The sequence below is a fragment of the Rana temporaria genome, chromosome 3, assembly GCF_905171775.1.
Source record: "Rana temporaria chromosome 3, aRanTem1.1, whole genome shotgun sequence".
Classification (NCBI taxonomy): Eukaryota; Metazoa; Chordata; class Amphibia; order Anura; family Ranidae; genus Rana; species Rana temporaria.
Window position 1 is genome coordinate 489,221,537 of NC_053491.1, and position 20,600 is coordinate 489,242,136.

The 20,600-nt window shown below is 44.7% G+C and overlaps 1 protein-coding gene across 2 annotated transcripts in view; it reads right to left on the minus strand.

The window, feature by feature from the left end:
• Window positions 1-20,600, minus strand: part of LOC120933760 (NACHT, LRR and PYD domains-containing protein 3-like) — a 66,690-nt gene that overhangs the window by 18,549 nt on the left and 27,541 nt on the right. For both annotated transcript variants that reach the window (XM_040347148.1, XM_040347149.1), the window contains exon 7: window positions 3,889-4,059. In XM_040347148.1, coding sequence (XP_040203082.1) covers window positions 3,889-4,059 — 171 coding nt within the window. The remainder of the gene's footprint in view (window positions 1-3,888; window positions 4,060-20,600) is intronic.

Below are 20,600 nucleotides of genomic sequence, written 5' to 3' on the forward strand. Positions count from 1 at the left end.
GCCCCACCCCCTCCATTCACCTACCTGCCCCCTCCACTCAGCTACCAAGGACCCCGTACAACCAACAGGAACACTGCAGAGCTACCAGGGACCCCACACAGCCATCAGGGACCCGGGAACCTACACAGCCACCAGGGAACCCACACAGCCACCAGAGACCCCGCACAGGGACCCCACACAGCGACCCAATACTGCCTCCAAAGAACCTGCACAGGAACCCTGCACAGCCACCAGGGACCCTGCACAACCACCAGGGACCCCGCACAGCAACCAGGGACCCCACACAGCCACCAGGGACCCCGCACAGCGACCAGGGACCCCGCACAGCGACCAGGGAACCCACATAGCAACCAAAAACCCTGCACAGCCACCAGAGACCCCACACAGCCACCCTGGACCCCATACAGCCACCAGGGACCCCGCACAGCCAACAGGGACCCCACACAGCCAACAGGGACCCCACACAGCCACCACGGGCCCCACACAAGGACCATGCACAGCAACCAGAGACCGCACACAGGGGCCCCCGCACAACCAACAGGGACCCCACACAGGGACTCTACACAACCACCAAGGACCCCCCACAGCCACCAGGGACCACACACAGCCACCAGGGACCCCGAACAGCCACCAGAGATGCCGCACAGAGACCCTGCACAGCCACCAGGGACCCTGCACAGCCACCAGGGACCCCACACAGCCACCAGGGACCCCGCAAAGCCACCAGGAACCACATACAGCCACCAGGAACCACATACAGCCACCAGGAACCACGCACAGCCACCAGGAACCACGCACAGCCACCAGGAACCACGCACAGCCACCAGGAACCACGCACAGCCACCAGGGACTCTGCATTGCCACCAGGGACCCCACACAGCCACAAGGGATCCCACACAGCCACCAAAGATCCCACTCAGGGACCCCACACAGCCACCAAGGACCCTGCACAGCCACCAGAGACTCCACACAGAGAGCAGAGACCCCACACAGTCACCAGAGACCCTGCACAGAGATCCTGCACAGCCACCAGGGACTCCACACAACCACCAGAGCTAAATGTGGCATGGATGGTTCTGATAGATGGTGTAACGGAATGGCCCGTGACACCCAGAGACTTTTGAAGGATGAGGGGTACTCCCGTGCCAGCGTCACTGATGACTCTTGGGTCTAGCGTCACCCTGTGCCCCTTTTGGGCATAGGGTGATTGAGAAATAATAATTCATGTATTGCAGGATATCTGGACATATTACAGGTGATTTCATTCTGACCCCCAACCGGTCAATAAGAGTGTCTCCTTCAATGCTAACACATACTTTTGAGATGCTAATTAAGTCTACCTGGCTGTAGTGATTACATACTATTGTCTATTGTGTGATGCTAATGACACGGTTTGTGTGAAAGTCTATGGATGATTAGGTGTGGAATGTGACTTCTCAGGTGTAGTAATTAGGTCATTTTAATTATGTCAGACCGGTGCCAGAGGGCCAGATTGACAAAGAGATACGACGGTGTATCTCCAGAATTTTTTTATGTAGTTTGCGTAAGTCGTTCTCGAATACGGATGGACGTCGTTTACGTAAGCGTCGAAACCAGCGACGTCAGTGGGAGCAATGCACGCCGGGAAATTCCGCGGACGGCACATGCTCATTTAAATCGGCGCGGGAACGCGCCTGATTTAAATAGTACACTTGTAACTATATAAGACTGAGAGTTTCCCATTAAAAGTGTTCATACATTTGACTCAGAGAATGGAGCTTGTCTCGTCTTTATTCTGGGAAATGGAATGGATCGTGTCTGCTGGTTTGTCGGATAAGCTGTCTTGGGTGGGATGATGGAAGATCGTAAACGGTGGTGACTGTTACAGATGGGGATTGGATTTTTAACACCAGCATGTTGGTCTGATCCCAACAAGACCAATCACTGCTTGTCTGGTGTGATCAGACTCCATAGAACCATTCTGGGGGTTTCTCCTGAATTCTATCCTCACTACACATACAATGATATATGTACATGTACCCCAACATGTGTACAATCAGGAAGAATTATTCCCATTTCTCTGCAACTAATATTTTATTTTGTATGAGAGATAAAATAGATTCCTCTGATCTCTGACATAAATCAATGTCTGGCAGACAGTTCCCCCAACTTCTCACTGTATCGGCCTCATCCCCTGCTGGGCTTGTAGATGAAATGACTAGGACTTCTCTTTGAGGCTCAGTGAGGTGACCATTTTATATCTACAAGGATGGGGGATTTTATTGGCATCTAGGGGTCACTTCTGGTCTAGAGATTTGCTCTGTCCTTCCAGATTCTAATTGAGGACCATCTGTCTATGATTGGTCAGTGAATGAAGAGAATACGGAGTCTTGTGTGTCTTCTGGTCAATTTCAGGCCCAAATTCAGCCCAAAATTTGGTTTGAAATCGGACCGGAAATGGTGAATGGAGATGCACCGGACCCCCTGCTGTGAGCCGCGGTGACCTCCAGTGTGACCCCAGCCAAAGTCTGATCTCTGATAGTCAGTGGAGGGGGAGGGGGAGGGGATGAAAGCCAATAACAGCGAGTGACCAGAAAGACTATGATGGTAACTCCCAGTTTAACCGGCCAATCAGAATTCTGTCTTTGTATAACTTTCATTGCATCCATACCGTTTTGGCTTTCCGTCTCTGCCTGCTCTGCAGTATTTGCCGTTAGGCTCTCAACTACCTACTATACCAAGCTACAAAAACAAACATCAGTGTACCAGGTAACACTGTCTTGCATCTGTTAATATATATATTTATTCATTACTATTATTATTTTTTTTTACATACAATGTTTTACTTTTACATTTCTTGATATTATTTATATTTTTCGATCGTACACACTATTTCTGCCCAATTTTATTATTGGGTACACGTTTGTTTTCACTTATTCACTTTCACCCCATTTATCTCACTTATATATTTATTTTGATTTCCTTATTTTATTTTACATTTTTTATCTACCTATTTCATTGGCAGTCTGTCACTTGCATATTGCAGCACCTTTATTATCACTATTTCACATTACACTTATACACCGTAGTATGTTTCATACCATGTTTAGTATTTCTACATCTATCACCCTACATTTGATTACCCTTTATTATTTATTTTTTATTGTATAGTCAATTCCTTCCTTTTCGGAACATTCAGGAATGCCTTGTCTATTATATTTCAGCCCTTTATTTCTCATACAAATATACAAACTAGCCATCAATTTGATAGGCCTGTTTGTAATTACTTACTCAATTATCTAATCATGGCTATTCTGGGTGTCCATTACAGGTGGCGGCTCCTCCCCCGCCGGTGGGGTGTCACTTTTGAGGCTCCTTGAAGACCCATATGGGTGGACTTCTCACCCTCGGGAATGCGGGGGCTTCCCATAGGTCCCTTCGGCTTATCCAATGGCTTCAATATCTTCTATTCCATGTTCTCTTTATATTATATTAATTTTATACTTCTGTGATATACCTTTTAGAAATAATTATCCCCCTAAAGAGACCCCAATTGGTCGAAACGCGTCGGGATCAACATTGTACTACAATATGGAATATTATATCATGTGTAATGATTATGCCTAATGTACCATGGAATGTGATATTTTACCACTACATCTGTTTTTATACATTGTGATTTCTATATACTGTGACATCTAAGCCTTTTTTTAGTTAATAAATACTATTTTTATATAGCAACCAGTATTTTACTGCTTTGACATTGCTGCCTAAAAGCCCCACAAAAAACGGGGAAACCTTTCCATTTTCTGTATAATATTCATCTAGGTGACATGCCTGGATCCCTCACATGGAAGATTTATACCGGAATCCTGCAGAATATTATATAATTTATAGGATAATACTCACTCCAGCCACTGCAGAGTACAGCCAGGATCTCTGAGCCCCTCACATAGAAGTTTTATTCCAGAGTCTTCCAGATTATTCTGTGATACATCCAGTCTGGTGAGGGATCGATTATTGATAAGAATGGATCTGAGATCATCACAGCCAGAGGAAGTCACACCACAATTCCACAACCTGCAGAGACAAATCCAGACACATGATATTATATTATAAGATGAATATGAGGTATTATTCCCATTTAGTGAAAAGTAACATAACATCACTAGAGCGGAATATCAGGATATACGGAATGTTATACAGAGGAAATATCTTGTTATTTGGAAAGATGATAATGGTGAAGCTGTTGTAGTACTTATGTCTACACAGTATAAAGAGGGGGCGCTGTGACAGCTCAGTCACACCCTTATGTACCCGGCAGGGGCGGACTGACCATTCGGTGAGTCGGGCAGTTCCCGAGGGCCCGTGGGGAGGGGGGCCCGGCCGGCTCAGTCTGTCCCTGAAGGTCCCCGAAGCAGCGATGATTATTATGCACACTTAAAAAAAACTGTACCCCCGAGGAAGCAGTGCTATGGAACCATTGGCTGTGGCTGTGTGAGCAGCTGAGAGGTGTTTGTTGGCTGGGATGGATGGCTCATCAGAGCCCTGAGCCGTGCGGGGATATTCTGAGACAGGCGCTCCAGCCACCTCTCCCCCTGCTCTCTCCTGGGGAATCCAGCTGAGGGGGCGGGGCCATAAGTCTGCCGTGGGTTACAGTCTGTGAAGGAGCTGGAGCCTTTGAGGCAGAGAGCACTGCACATAGAGGAGAGCTGACTGAGTCAGCTTGGACTGATGCAGGTCAGTGTGATAATGAAATCACTGCAGTTACTGTGTCTGTGTGTTGTTCTAAGAGCCATGCTGAGTGTTACTTCCTGGTTCCTTCCTTCTTGCCCTGTGCTGTGCCTATTTACCAGTAGTGTTGCTCACGAATATTCGCATTGCGAATATTCGACTCGAATATAGCATATTCGAGAAATCGCGCTATATTTCGAATTTCGCTGTGAATATTCGCAATTCCGAATATTCGCATTTTTTCAATTTGATTTTTAAAACAGATCACATCCTATCGACGTCTAAAAGCATTGCTGGTATGATTAGAGACCCTGGGCCGAGTAGCTAAGCTGAGGCGATCCTTTTATGTTGCCGAATTGAAAAAAAAAAATTGCGAATTTTCGCTAATGCGAATGCGAAAATGATTGCGAATTTTCGATAACTGTGGTAGGAGAACTCTGATTGTCTCTGATGCAAAAGGGGGGGCTTTGTGTATGTTTCTGTTATGAATATTTGTATGTTTGATATTATTTTTTTTTGAAGGAAAAAATTGCGCATACCTTAAAAAAAGGGGAGAATACAGCAGCAACTCAAAAATGTTATACAACATAAATTAATACAAGACAGAAAATGGAGTCGCTCTACAAGAATAAAAAATATGTCTAGTGACAAGACATGTGGGCAAATTATAAAATAAGCAAGCGCAAATAACTTGTGAAATACACAGTGAAACAAATATATAAAGAAATATAGTCCCAATAATAGAAAAATAATCTTTCATAAAAATGTCTTTGATATGTGAAGTGAAAAAAAGTCCAAAGCATGCAGCATGAACGTGTTCAATCTTCAAGGTGTTTGATTGACAAACGGCTGTGACAGATGGATAGAGTAAAGAATCACCACCAATGCAAAACACTTTTTATTTTCTATTGTAAAATATCACGAATATTCTGAGCCAATCAGAGTGCTCCTTCCGCATTTGCCGAATATTCGCAATTATTTTGTATTGTAAAATATCAAGAATATTCTGAGCCAATCAGAGTGCTCCTTCCGCATTTGCCGAATATTCGCAATTATTTTGTATTGTAAAATATCAAGAATATTCTGAGCCAATCAGAGTGCTCCTTCCGCATTTGCCGAATATTCGCAATTATTTTGTATTGTAAAATATCACGAATATTCTGAGCCAATCAGAGTGCTCCTACAGCATTTGTCGAAATTGCGCAATAAATATCGCATTCGCATGTTGCGATATTTCGATAAAATATCACGAATATTCTGAGCCAATCAGAGCGCTCCTCCAGCATTTCTCGAAATTGCGCAATAAATATCGCATTCGCATGTTGCGATATTTCGATAAAATATCACGAATATTCTGAGCCAATCAGAGTGCTCCTACCGCAGTTATCAAAAAATCGCAATTATTTTCGCATTCGCAATAGCGAAAAATCGCAATCATTTAATTTCGATAAAATATCACGAATATTCGAATTTAGCGAATATATCTCGAATATTCGAATATATATTCGAGATATATCGCGAAATCGAATATGGCATATTCTGCTCAACACTATTTACCAGATCAAGTGCTATTCACTAATGCACACCGATATCTGGTACAGCACTCAGTGTATAGATATCAGTGTTTATATATATATATATATATATATATATATATATATATATATATATATATATATATATATATAGGGAATAGCACTTAGCTCTGGTTTACATAGGAGCAATTTGCCATGCGATTTGACATGTCAAATCGCATGGCAAAGGCACTACCTGAATCAGTGCGATGCCCCATTTGTGGCCCTGCACCGATTCCCAAAAGTAGTTTCTTTACAACTTTTGCTGACTTCGGGGTGCAATTTCCATCGACATCTGTGCAGCAACCCGCTCAGATGTCTCTGAAATCGCCCGCCAAACCCGCACTGACATGCGGGTATGAAATCGTGCGAGTTTAGCTGAACTTGCATGATTTAATTCCTGCTGTCAGTGTAAACCTGGGCGTAAGTGAGTGTTATTCCCTATATATGAATTACATAAAATCATTGAAATGTATACACCGAATGCTTTTCCCTAAGTCCCCTTTCACACTGGGATGTTTTTCATGCGCTTTTGGTCTAAAAATAGCGCCTGTAAAGCACCTGAAAAATGTCTCCCCTGCAGTGTAAATGTGAAAGCCAGATACTTTCACACTGAGGCGATGCGCTAGCAGGACGTTAAAAAATGTCCTGCAAGCAGCATCTGTGCCAATTGAAATGCAGCGGCACTTTGCAGGTTGTTTTATCCATTTTTCAGACACTAGTGGGGGTTAAAAGCGCCCCACTAGCAGCCGAATATCTCCACAAAAATTACGGTAAGGCGCCGCTAAAAATAGCGGCGCTTTACTGCTGCCGCCGCCCCAGTGTGAAAGCGGCCTGATACTGTCATCTGTACACTAAGAATGCACCTTACATTGGTGATCAGTGGGAAGAATGTTCCTTACATTGGTGATCAGTGAGAAGAATGTTCCTTACATTGGTGATCAGTGGGAAGAGTTTCCCTTACATTGGTGATCAGTGGGAAGAATGTTTCTTACATTGGTGATCAGTGAGAAGAATGTCCCTTACATTGGTGATCAGTGAGAAGAATGTCCCTTACATTGGTGATCAGTGGGAAGAATGTCCCTTACATTGGTGATCAGTGAGAAGAATGTCCCTTACATTGGTGATCAGTGAGAAGAATGTCCCTTACATTGGTGATCAGTGAGAAGAATGTCCCTTACATTGGTGATCAGTGGGAAGAATGTTCCTTACATTGGTGATCAGTGGGAAGAATGTTCCTTACATTGGTGATCAGTGAGAAGAATGTCCCTTACATTGGTGATCAGTGGGAAGAATACTCCTTACATTGGTGATCAGTGAGAAGAATGTTCCTTACATTGGTGATCAGTGGGAAGAATGTCCCTTACATTGGTGATCAGTGGGAAGAATGTTCCTTACATTGGTGATCAGTGGGAAGAATGTTCCTTACATTGGTGATCAGTGGGAAGAATGTCCCTTACATTGGTGATCAGTGGGAAGAATGCTCCTTACATTGGTGATCAGTGAGAAGAATGTCCCTTACATTGGTGATCAGTGAGAAGAATGTTCCTTACATTGGTGATCAGTGGGAAGAATGTCCCTTACATTGGTGATCAGTGAGAAGAATGCCCCTTACATTGGTGATCAGTGAGAAGAATGTTCCTTACATTGGTGATCAGTGGGAAGAATGTCCCTTACATTGGTGATCAGTGGGAAGAATGTTCCTTACATTGGTGATCAGTGGGAAGAATGTCCCTTACATTGGTGATCAGTGGGAAGAATACTCCTTACATTGGTGATCAGTGGGAAGAATGTTCCTTACATTGGTGATCAGTGGGAAGAATGTTCCTTACATTGGTGATCAGTGGGAAGAATGTTCCTTACATTGGTGATCAGTGGGAAGAATACTCCTTACATTGGTGATCAGTGAGAAGAATGTCCCTTACATTGGTGATCAGTGGGAAGAATGTTCCTTACATTGGTGATCAGTGAGAAGAATGCTCCTTACATTGGTGATCAGTGGGAAGAATGTCCCTTACATTGGTGATCAGTGGGAAGAATGTCCCTTACATTGGTGATCAGTGGGAAGAATGTCCCTTACATTGGTGATCAGTGGGAAGAATGTTCCTTACATTGGTGATCAGTGGGAAGAATGTCCCTTACATTGGTGATCAGTGGGAAGAATGTTCCTTACATTGGTGATCAGTGGGAAGAATGTCCCTTACATTGGTGATCAGTGGGAAGAATGTTCCTTACATTGGTGATCAGTGGGAAGAATACTTATTCTGAATCGGCTGCAAAGGCTATGAATGTATTTTTCAGTAGCACATGGAGCTCATTGCCCTGAAGAGATTATCCATCCCAAATCACCTTTCCAGATAGCTTACTCAGTCACAACTCACATGAAAGAAGATCTGGCGATGTTTATTCGTCGTATGATCCGTAGAATGCAAGTTACAACAGGTAAAAGAACGATTCTTCCATGCAGGTAGAAGAAACATACAGGTCACATGAATTACAGCATTAAAATGACTGATACAGAAAAGAGGGGGAGGAGACTGAGCAGCATGGAAACTACGGAATGCCACAAGAGACAAACTAAATAGACATTAAAGAGACAGTACATAATAAAATAATATCATGTAACATGACACTCCCCGCCTGAAATCTTTAGATTTCAAAGTCTATTACATATATAAAGATAAGTCCAACTTGAACCTGTAGGGGAAGAAACGTTAAAGGTAAAACTGGTGTGTAAACCATAGATACGAGATACCCGCAAACACAAGAAGATATGCAGTAAATGAACAATGAAACATGACGTCCAAAAAACAGATGGCTTGAGTCCTGTAGTCTATCGTTTATAATCGTGGGACTTCAACAGTAGCACAGTCAATAGTGATAGTGATATTCTCCCCGCCATAGCGGGTATAGCCGGTACTCCTGCCTAAGTCACTCACTTGGGAGAAGAAGCACCAATTCCGTGATTGGTCGTGAGAAAGTCCGAGCAGAACCTCCTTTAAAAACAATGGGCAATGTGTATCAAATAAGCAACGGCCCTAACAGCAGATGACCAGGTTGAGAAACGTCCAAAACGATGCGACTTTAGTTTTTGTTCTGAACTCGCAGAGGTACACAGTGTGGTGTACATAGACCTGATTTCTTTATCATCGTCAGGATGTACCAGTTCATAGGTAGTGTCCGTGGAAATTGAGTAGGAGTTTTCAGAAAGAAATCTTGGAGGCGACAGCCACAAGCAGTCGAGGAGAGCTACTGGAGATATAGCTCTTGTCCCACAATCGGCAGGATTAAGGTCAGTGGGAATATGATGCCATTGCTTTGGCAAGGAGAACCTTCTGATACGTTCTACTCTATTGCTGACGTACACGTAAAATTGTTTAGTTTGGTTGTAAATGTAACCAAGCACTATCTTGCTGTCTGTGTAAAATGTGAAGGAATCAATGTTAATGTCCATTTCACTCTTTATGACTTCAGCTATTTCCACTGCTAGCACAGCTGCACAAAGTTCAAGTCTGGGTATGGTATGTGCGGGTTTTGGTGTTAGCTTTGTCTTGCCTAGAACAAAGTTGCAGTGTATGTCTCCATTAACTCCTGAGGTCTTCAAATAGGCCACTGCAGCTATAGCTTCAACTGATGCATCAGAGAAAATATGGATTTCCCTTTGGAGCTGTTCTAATGTCTTCAGAGAACCTCTCCATTTCTCCCATCTTTGTTGTTTCTCAATAGGTAACGGAGTGTCCCAATCTATGTTATCAGTAGTAAGCTGTCTTAATAACATCTTACCTTGGATGGTGACTGGGGCTATAAATCCCAGTGGGTCGTAGATGCTGTTCACTACGGACAAGACTCCTCTCTTGGTGAAGGGTTTGTCACAGGTTGACACCTGGAAGGTGAATGTGTCTACTTTGATGTTCCACAGCAGACCTAGACTTCTCTGCATAGGGGGTGTGTCTGACCCAAGGTCAAGGTCTTTCACACTGGCAGCATAGTCCTCAGGGTGAAATGCATTCATTAGCTCTTGGCTGTTAGATATAATTTTGTGAAGTCTCAAGTTTGCTACAGCTAGCATCTCCTTTGTTCTGGTAAGAAGATTAATTGCTTCTTTAGCAGTAGGAAAGGATTTGAGCCCGTCATCTACGTAAAAGTTCCTTTCAACAAATTGACGAGCATCGGATCCATACTCAGCTTCTCCAAGCTGAGCTGTCTTTTTTAGTCCATAGATTGCTACAGCTGGGGAAGGGCTGTTCCCAAAGACATGTACCCTCATTCGGTAATCAATTACCTCTTTGTTGATGTCGTTGTCCTTGTGCCATAGAAACCTGAGGTAATTCCTGTTATCTTCCTTGACGATGAAGCAGTGGAACATTTGTTGAATGTCGGCCATCACCGCTACAGGTTCTTGACGAAAGCGAATTAGGACTCCAATGAGGTTGTTGTTCAAGTTGGGCCCTGTGAAGAGCATGTCGTTAAGTGAGAAGCCTTCATGTTGGGCACTGGAGTCAAAGACAACTCTGATTTGGTCTGGCTTTCGTGGGTGATACACACCGAAGGAAGGGAGGTACCAGCATTCTTCTCCTTCTTTCAATGGGGGTGCGGGTTCGGCATGACCCCTGTCAAAGATATTCTGTATGAAGTCCACAAAATGTCTTTCCATCTCTGGCTTCCTGCTTAAGGTACACTTTAAGGAGGAGAATCTTTTGACTGCTTGATGTAGATTGTTTGGTAGCTTCTCTCTCGGGAGGCGAAAGGGTAGGGGTGCTACCCAGCTATTGGAATCTTCCTGAAAGAACTCATTGTCCATTACTTTAAGGAATTCTTTGTCTTCTGCCGAAGGAGCCAACTTGTCGTCTTCACTGCTTACATTGAAAACTGTAGAACCAAAGCTGTCATCGTAGGTGCGGGAAAGGTTTGTGTTGCGATGTTGCAACTTGCAGCTAGTTACCTTCTCCTTTACCCAGTAGTGATGTGGGCATGGCTCAAAGTGAGTATTACAACCATTTGGCAATACATTTGTCTTGAATGAAGAAATGTTAGTAGGCCTTTTCATTTTGCCTATACAGACGTTGCCTATGATGACCCAGCCTAAGTCCAGGTACTGGGCGAATGGGGCCTCTGGAGGTCCGCTGACCTGCCTGTGTACCTTGTGGATCCTTAGAATATCTCTTCCCAGCAGAAGAAGGATTTTAGCATCTTTGTCAAGTGGTGGGATTTCACTGGCTATTGACCTTAGATGAGGGTGGTAGAAGGCAACTTCTGGTGTAGGTATTTCTTCTTTGTTGGCTGGTATCTGGTTACACTCTACAAGTGTAGGTAAGGGTAATTGTAGGTTATTTTCTAGGGAGGACACAATAAATCCATGAGCCCTTCTTCCAAAAACCTCTGTAGTTCCACTACAAGTGCCTAAGGTGTAAGGGTGAACCTCTCCTTTTGTGCAAAATAGATCGAACAGTTCGGATCGTGCAAGCGATCGATTGCTTTGATCGTCTAAGATAGCATACACCCTTAAAGTCTTTTCTGGCTGATCCTTGTGATGAATATTCACTAGGCATATTTTAGCGCAAGATTTGTCACAGTGGTCTTCCCCACAGACTTCAGTGCACGAAGAAAATACCATGGTGGAATTAGGTACGTGATCTGTACTCTTCCCGCTGTGGTTCTGTCCAGGAGGAAGGTCTGCATGTTGTGAAGGATTGGACTCAAGGGGATGGAGTGCTTGCACATGGTCCTCGGAACCGCACTCTATGCACTTGATAGGAGTTTTACATTCCTTGGCAAAGTGATCGGTGGAAGCACAGCATCTATAACATACCCCAAAAGTCTTTAGGAGTTCCTTTCGTTCTTGTAGGGGCTTCTTTCTGAAACCGATACATTTTTTGAGGGGATGAGGCTTCTTGTGGATGGGACATAATCGGTTTGGGTTTTCGATCTTGCCGCTCTTGTTTGAGGCGGGAGTGGGAATAATGTCTGTCTTCCTAACAGACACGGGACCTCTGCGGTTCCTGTAGCTAGTATGTAGGTTATCACCTTTAGGTGGGGGAGTATTGAACTCGCTGAATGCAAAACTAGGATCGTTCTTGGTGTCAGCAATGTTCCTGACGAAATTGCAGAAGTAGGAGAACGGGGGAAAGGAAACCTTGTTTTCCCGTTTGTATGATGACCCAACTTGGATCCACTTTTCTTGTAGGCCATGCGGAAGCTTGCAAACGATAGGGTTAACTCCTCGAGCAGTGTCCAGGTAACTGAGGCCAGGTAGCTTAGGGTCAGTTTTGGCAAGCTGGACTTCGAGAAGAAGGTCGCTGAGTCTCTGGAACTCTATATTGTCCTTACCAGATATCCTTGGGAAATTTTCCAATCGTTTGAGCAATGCATTCTCTATGGCTTCAGGACTACCGTAAGTCTGTTCTAGACGCTCCCATGCTGCGGTGAGACCTGCAGTTGGATTGTCGATGTAAACTGACCTGAGGCTCTTGACACGTTCTGTAGACTGTGGGCCAAGCAACCCGATCAGCAGATCCAGCTCACGATCGGCAGTAATACCGATACCGCCTAATGTAGTTTTGAAAGCGGCTTTCCAGCTTCTATAATTTTCAGGATGGTCGTCGAAGTTTACTAGGCCTGACTTGGCGAGCTCATGTCGAAGTAAGTACTTTACTACCTCTGTTGTATCGGTTGGCTCTGACTTTACATAGGAGGTTGCTGGTTGATTGTTGTGGATTGCATTGTTTATGGTATCGTTGCAAAGAGACGTGGGAAGATATGGTGCAGCAAGGGCATTCAGCTGAATTGTTGGGTGAAGGTCTGGAACAGTACTGTTAGCAGGAGGCTGGCGACTTGCTTGCGGATTAGTGTGCCGTTTTGTGACATATGCGGGATCAGCATGACAGTCGGGAGCTGCACTGGGGTGGGTTTGCATGTAGGAAGTGGCTGGAACAGCTTTTACCTGATGATGTGGTGAAGTCCTTGCGTTGCCGTGAAACGTGGAGGTAATTGAGTGTTCACTGCTGTGGTTTAGAACATAGTTCTTAGTGCGTTCAAAAGGATCTTCTACATCTGCCTTGACGCTGACCCTTTCGCTAGCGTTTTCATCTGCACCGATAGCTTGTTCCAAAACCTTTAGTTTTGCTGCAGCTGCCTCGTAGTTGCTCTGTTCCTTTAAAGCTTCAATTGCTGCCCTTTGACGTGCCGTTTGAGCTTCTATTGCTGCCTTTTGATGCGCTGCCTCGGCTTCCATTACTGCCTTTTGATGCGCTGCATCGGTTTCCATTACTGCCTTTTGATGCGCTGCCTCGGTTTCCATTTCTGCTCTCTTTTTTGCATATGCGGCCCGTACCTTGATAGCCTCTGCTTCGGCGCGGGCATTTATTAGCTGTTCACTAAGCGTTGAGTGCCTTGAACTTCGGGATCTAGAGGAACCTTTAGAACGTCTGGTGGATACAGATTTGTGAGATACAGTGTCCCGTGGCAGCATTAATTTTGCTTCTGCCTTTGCTTTAGTTCGCTGGATAAAGCTTTCTCTTTCCTCATTAAGAAGCTGGGCATTGTTAAGTTGCTCTAAGGACTCCTCAGTGTTGATGCTTTGCAGAATAGTTTTATATTTCTTGCTTGTAGTCTGGTACAGTTCATATGAAGCAGAGAGATGCTTTATGGCGCCCTCTAGTTGCAGTACCTCATGGCTGGGACATGAAATCACATCAATGTGGGTGAGGATTTTATCCCAAATCTGCTTCAAACTGGTTGCTAGTTCAGTTCTCATGGATTCATAGTTCTCTTTAACCTTCCAAGTGGGTTTCACAGAGCGTTTGGTCAATGCAGTGGACTCTGGGTCCTCATCCTGACTTTCTCTGTGTGAAGCATGCTGTGGTGTTTCATCACACACTGAGCCCTTTCCACTCATGATGGCCTGCAGTACACAGGCTTGACTGTAGCAGTGAAGAGTGTCTGTATACTGTGAGGAGCTGTAACAAGCTGTGCTGGGGTTGTATGCAGAATTCTCATGCAATACACACAGTTACACTTCACTATGATCTGTCCTGTGACGCAGTTATCTCTGTGCAGGCTGCTGGATACGTTCTTTTACTATTCTGAATCGGCTGCAAAGGCTATGAATGTATTTTTCAGTAGCACATGGAGCTCATTGCCCTGAAGAGATTATCCATCCCAAATCACCTTTCCAGATAGCTTACTCAGTCACAACTCACATGAAAGAAGATCTGGCGATGTTTATTCGTCGTATGATCCGTAGAATGCAAGTTACAACAGGTAAAAGAACGATTCTTCCATGCAGGTAGAAGAAACATACAGGTCACATGAATTACAGCATTAAAATGACTGATACAGAAAAGAGGGGGAGGAGACTGAGCAGCATGGAAACTACGGAATGCCACAAGAGACAAACTAAATAGACATTAAAGAGACAGTACATAATAAAATAATATCATGTAACATGACAATACTCCTTACATTGGTGATCAGTGGGAAGAATGCTCCTTACATTGGTGATCAGTGAGAAGAATGCCCCTTACATTGGTGATCAGTGGGAAGAATGTCCCTTACATTGGTGATCAGTGGGAAGAATGTTCCTTACATTGGTGATCAGTGGGAAGAATGTCCCTTACATTGGTGATCAGTGGGAAGAATGTCCCTTACATTGGTGATCAGTGGGAAGAATACTCCTTACATTGGTGATCAGTGGGAAGAATGTTCCTTACATTGGTGATCAGTGGGAAGAATGTTCCTTACATTGGTGATCAGTGGGAAGAATGCTCCTTACATTGGTGATCAGTGAGAAGAATGTCCCTTACATTGGTGATCAGTGGGAAGAATGTTCCTTACATTGGTGATCATTGAGAAGAATGGTCCTTACATTGGTGATCAGTGGGAAGAATGTTCCTTACATTGGTGATCAGTGGGAAGAATGTCCCTTACATTGGTGATCAGTGGGAAGAATGTCCTTTACATTGGTGATCAGTGAGAAGAATGTCCTTTACATTGGTGATCAGTGAGAAGAATGTCCCTTACATTGGTGATCAGTGGGAAGAATGTCCCTTACATTGGTGATCAGTGGGAAGAATGTCCCTTACATTGGTGATCAGTGGGAAGAATGTCCCTTACATTGGTGATCAGTGGGAAGAATGTCCCTTACATTGGTGATCAGTGGCAAGAGGCAAGAATTTAATTCCTATAATAAACATTTATTTTGAACATTGTGTAGAGAAATTATTTGCAATGTGGGCAGTGCAATATGTAGGTGGGACTTTGTGTGGCTATAGCTTGAACGTGGGCGGGGACACAGGGGGCCCCATGATCTTCTTTTGCCCGGGGGCCCCATGAGCTGTCAGTCCGCCCCTGGTACCCGGGTATTAAGCAGGACCTCACACAGTGTCTTATACAGGGGCTTCTGAAATTGATAAAGGAAAGGATCTGGGGGGGGTTTATGAAATAAAACAGAATTTCTGATGGTGGATACCCCAGTGACCCCAATATTCCATCACCTTCCTAAAGTCCGCAAATCAGGAGTTCCTATTGAAGGTCATCGGATTGTGTCAGGAATAGGATCCCTTATAGAGAATGTAGGGGGAGGGGTGGATATACATTTACAGCCTTTAGTGCTGAGACTTCTGGGATATATTAGAGATACAAGTACTATATTGGTGGATATTCCACATTTACAATGGGATTCTACATTCACATGGGGGACACTTCACATTAAAGCACTTTATTCTTCCATCCCCCATTCTTTAGTGTCTCCAGCAATCAGATATCATCTTCATAGATAGAGATCATATACTAGGATGTTACAGGAATTATTACAGAGGATGGAAAGGATGAAGGTTTTTTACCTTAACCACTTCAGCCCCGGAAGGTTTTACCCCCTTAATGACCAGAGCACTTTTTACAATTTGGCACTGCGCTGCTTTACCTGGTAATTGCGTGGTCATGCAATGCTGTACCCAAATGACATTTGCATCTTTTTTTCCCACAAACTTTCTTTTGGTGGTATTTGATCCCCTCTAGGATTTTTATTTTATGCGATATAAATAAAAAGAGAAAAAAAAAATAATTCTACTCTTTGTTAAAAAAAATCGAATAAACTCAATATTAGTCATACATTTAGGCCAAAATGTATTTAGCCACATGTCTTGGGTAACAAAAAAATTCAATAAGCGTACAGTGGAACCTTGGATTACGAGCATAATCCATTCCAGGAGAATTCTCGTAATCAAAGCGAGTTTCCCCATAGAAGTCAATGGAAACAAAAAAAATGTGTTCTGCATTGACTTCAATGGCATGCAATACCGCATGTGGCCAGAGGTGGGGGAGCATCAGAGAGCCTCGGAAATGATTGGAGACAGCTCGGTTGACCTCCGAAACTCTCGGAAAGGCTCATAAACATTTGGGAACAGAGTATTTCCAAACAGCTCTGATCAGGTCTGCTCGGCTCTGTTCCGGCGCCCCCGCACCTCAGGCAAAATGCTGTACTGCACACCCCATTAGCTTGAATTCTGCACAACACTCGCAAACCGAGTCAGAATAAAAAAAAAGTTGCTCGTCTTTCAAAATGCTCATTAGCCGCGTTACTCGAAAAACCGAGGTTCCACTTTATATTTATTGGTTTGCAGAAAAATTATAGTGTCTACAAACTATGGTACATTTACTGGAATTTACACAGCTTTTTGTTTATGGCGGCCTATCTCATTTCTTGTGGTAATAAAAGGACAGGACAGTAAAACCCCCCAAATTACCCCTTTTTTGAAAGTAGACACCCCAAGGAATTTGCTGAGAGACATGTTGAGCCCATGGAATGTTTTATTTTATTGTCACAAGTGATTGAATAATGACAATCCCTATGTACACACTATAGAAGGATATACTTTGTTCATTTCTCATTTCCGAAGTTTACAAGAACTTTCATTCTGAGTGTGTAACTATAGAGGAAGGAGGAAAGAGGAGGCTCCCCACAGGGGGTAATACACAGGTAGGACAAGGAACAGATTATGAAGTGTTAAAAAAACACAATGGCCTGGATTCACAGAGATGGGCGCATATTTATGCCGGCGTAGCACACACACAGTACGCTATGCCGGCGCAGCGCGGAGAAGCATGCACTGTATTCAGCAAGCTATTGCTCCCAACTCTGCACTGGCGTAGCGTACATTTTGAAGGCGCAGGCCGGCGTAAGTGGAAGTAGGTGGAAGTGGGAGTGACTCCATGCAAATGATGGTCCGAGCGTGGCGCAGAGGTTTACGTCTGGCGTAACGCAAACGGTGCATGCTCACAACTACCAACTACGGCCGGCATAACCCCTAAGATACGGAGGAATCGGGATCATTTCCAAGGCTTTCAGGGCAGTCATTCACAAGTGGCTCCGAGGGTGGGTTCGTGCACCAACAAAAGCCAGGTACACAATTGTCCAGCAAGGGCACAGTTCTGGAGGATGACGCGGTGGAGGATGACGAGGTGGAGGACATGGAGGAGGAGGAGAAACCCTGTTCACAGCAGGGTGGCACCCAGACCAGCTCATGGCCATTACTGGTGCGTGGCTGGGGGGATACAGAGGACACAGAGGACACACCTCCGACAGAGGACAGCTTTTCGTTGCCTCTGGGCAGCCTGGCACACATGAGCGATTACATGCTGCAGTGTCTCCGCAACGGCCGCCGTGTTTCGCACATTTTAACAGGTGCTGATTACTGGGTGGCCACGCTGCTGGATCCCCGTTACAAGGACAATGTACCGTCCTTAATTCCCTCACTGGAGCGTGATCGCAAGATGCGCGAGTACAAGCGCACGCTGGTAGACGCGCTGCTGGTACAATTCCCACCTGGCAGCGGGGGTACAGTGGAAGCACAAGTTGAAGGTAGAGGAGGAGGAAGAGGTCGCCAACGCAGCAGGGGCACCGCCAGCACCTCAGAAGGCAGGGTTAGCATGGCCGAAATGTGGAAAAGCTTTGTCAGCATGCCACAACAAACAGCACCACCAGCTGATATGGAACATTTTAGCATGAGGCAGCATTTCAGCAACATGGTGGAGCAGTATGTGTACACACGCCTACACGTACTGAATGACGGCTATGCCCTCTCCAAATTTGGCACATGGCCTGAACTTGCCCTTTACGCCTTGGAGGTGCTGGCCTGCCCTGCAGCTAGTGTATTATCTGAACGTGTATTTAGCACGGCAGGGGGCGTTATCACAGACAAGCGCAGCCGCCTGTCCAGAGCCAATGTGGACAAGCTCACGTTCATTAAAATGAACCAGGCATGGATCCCAGAGGACTTGTCTGTACCTTGTGCAGAATAGACACCGGGCCGGCCGTACCCAGCCATCGTTTTTTTCTGATCTTTCTAGGGTTGCCACCTCATCCCTTTAAGCCCTGGTTCACACTGGGCTGCACGAGTGAAGCTGTGCGAGTTCAGCTGAACTCGCACGGCTTCACTCCCGCTGGCATTTCCGATTTTGGCTGCGATTTAAGAGACATCTGTGCAGGTTTCTGCACAGATGTCAATGTAAATCGTGGCCTGAAATCGCAAAAAGTAGTACAGGAACTACTTTTTGAAATCGGTGCAGCGCCGCAGATGCGGCGTCGCACCGATTAGGAAGGTGTCATTGCCGACAATTGCCGCCGATTTGAGATGCGATTTCACATGTGAAATGGCATCTCAAATCGAAGCAAATCGTACCCAGTGTGAACCTGGGCTAAAAGCAAAAACATATTAATTACACAGGTTCTCTGGCTGATTAAAGTGCTGCTAATTAAACTCACTTGGTGCCTTATCGACAGTAAATTAGCCCCAGAACCTGTGTAATTACTCTGTGTTCAGGTTTAAAGGGATGAGGTAGCAACCCTAGATCTTTCTCACTCTTTTGGGGTGTACCCCAATTTAAAAAAGAAATCAAAAACCAAAACCTGCTGTGTTGGCTACCTCCTCCTCCTCCACCGCCACCTCAACCTCCTACTCCATATGGACCTCGTCCTCCTAGGTCAAAATGATTTATTTTTTTATTTTTTTATGTTGTTTTAAGTTATTTCCCTATCCACATTTATTTTCAGAGTACTTGCCATGCTCTTTCTGACATTTTGCTGCCATTTGCAGCCCTCTAGCTCTTTCCCTTAGTTTTTTAGAGACATTTTAGTAGTCAAAAGTCCGGGTCCCCATTGACTTCAATGGGGTTCGGGTCAAAGTTCGGGTCAAGTTCGGGTCCCGAACCCAAACTTTTTTCTCAAAGTTCGGGTTCGGGTCCGAACCCGAACATCCAGGTGTTCCCTCAACTCTAATAGCTATGTGTTTTATGACGTTACACCATCAGCACACCACTCTAAATTGAGTGCCACATGTGTGCCTGTCAATCAAACTCCATACGACTCTCTGTGCTAAGATATTCATATTGCTGAACATAGCAGAAATGAATGTATGCCATACAAGGGTCTAAGTCTGAACAGTATGAGGTCACAACGTTCATTTGTAACATATATGAATGAATGAATGAATGAAAAATTTATATAGCGCGGCACATGCGAACTGAATCGCTTCTGGGCGCTAGTTGTTGGTGTCTCATGCCTTTCAGAAAAGCAGGGTTTTGATCTGCCTTCTGAAAGACAGGTGGTTTTGCTCCAACCGAATGCTGGTTGGCAAAGCATTCCAAAGCCTGGGGCCCTGGAAAGCAAACCTTCTTTCTCCTTTGGACTTGTATTTGGTTTTAGGAACCTTGACCAGATTTTGGTCGGTGGATCGCAGAATGCGGTTGCAATTGTGCGTTTTGATCTTGTCGCAAAGATATCGAGGAGCCTTCCCATGGATGCACTTATGTGTCAGGCAGAGTGCTTTGAATGCAATTCTGTCTTTCACTGGCAACCAGTGAAGGGATCTCAGCGAAGGTGAGATTGATTCCCAAGATTTTTTCCCAGTCACAAGTCTAGCGGCCGTATTCTGTACGACTTGAAGACGAGCGATTTGGTACTTGGGGAGCCCGAGGTAAAGGGCATTTGCATAGTCCAGTCTGGAATTCACGATTGTTCCCACCACGACTGCTATGTCTTCTTTGGGAATAAATGGAATAAGTCTGCGTAGAAGGCGCATCAAAAGGTGCGTCCCGCTGACTACTGACCCTATTTGTGCGTCCATTGTCATGAAGGTGTCAAACGTGACTCCTAGACTTTTGACTTTGGAGCTAGGGGAGATGGTCTGACCCAGGATGGGCGAAGGTGTCCAGTTAGTTGTCGGTTGTCTCTTCCGACTGGCATTGAACATAAAGAGTTCTGTTTTAGCGCTATTGAGTTTGAGATAACTCTTAGTCATCCAGTTTTCTATTGAAGAG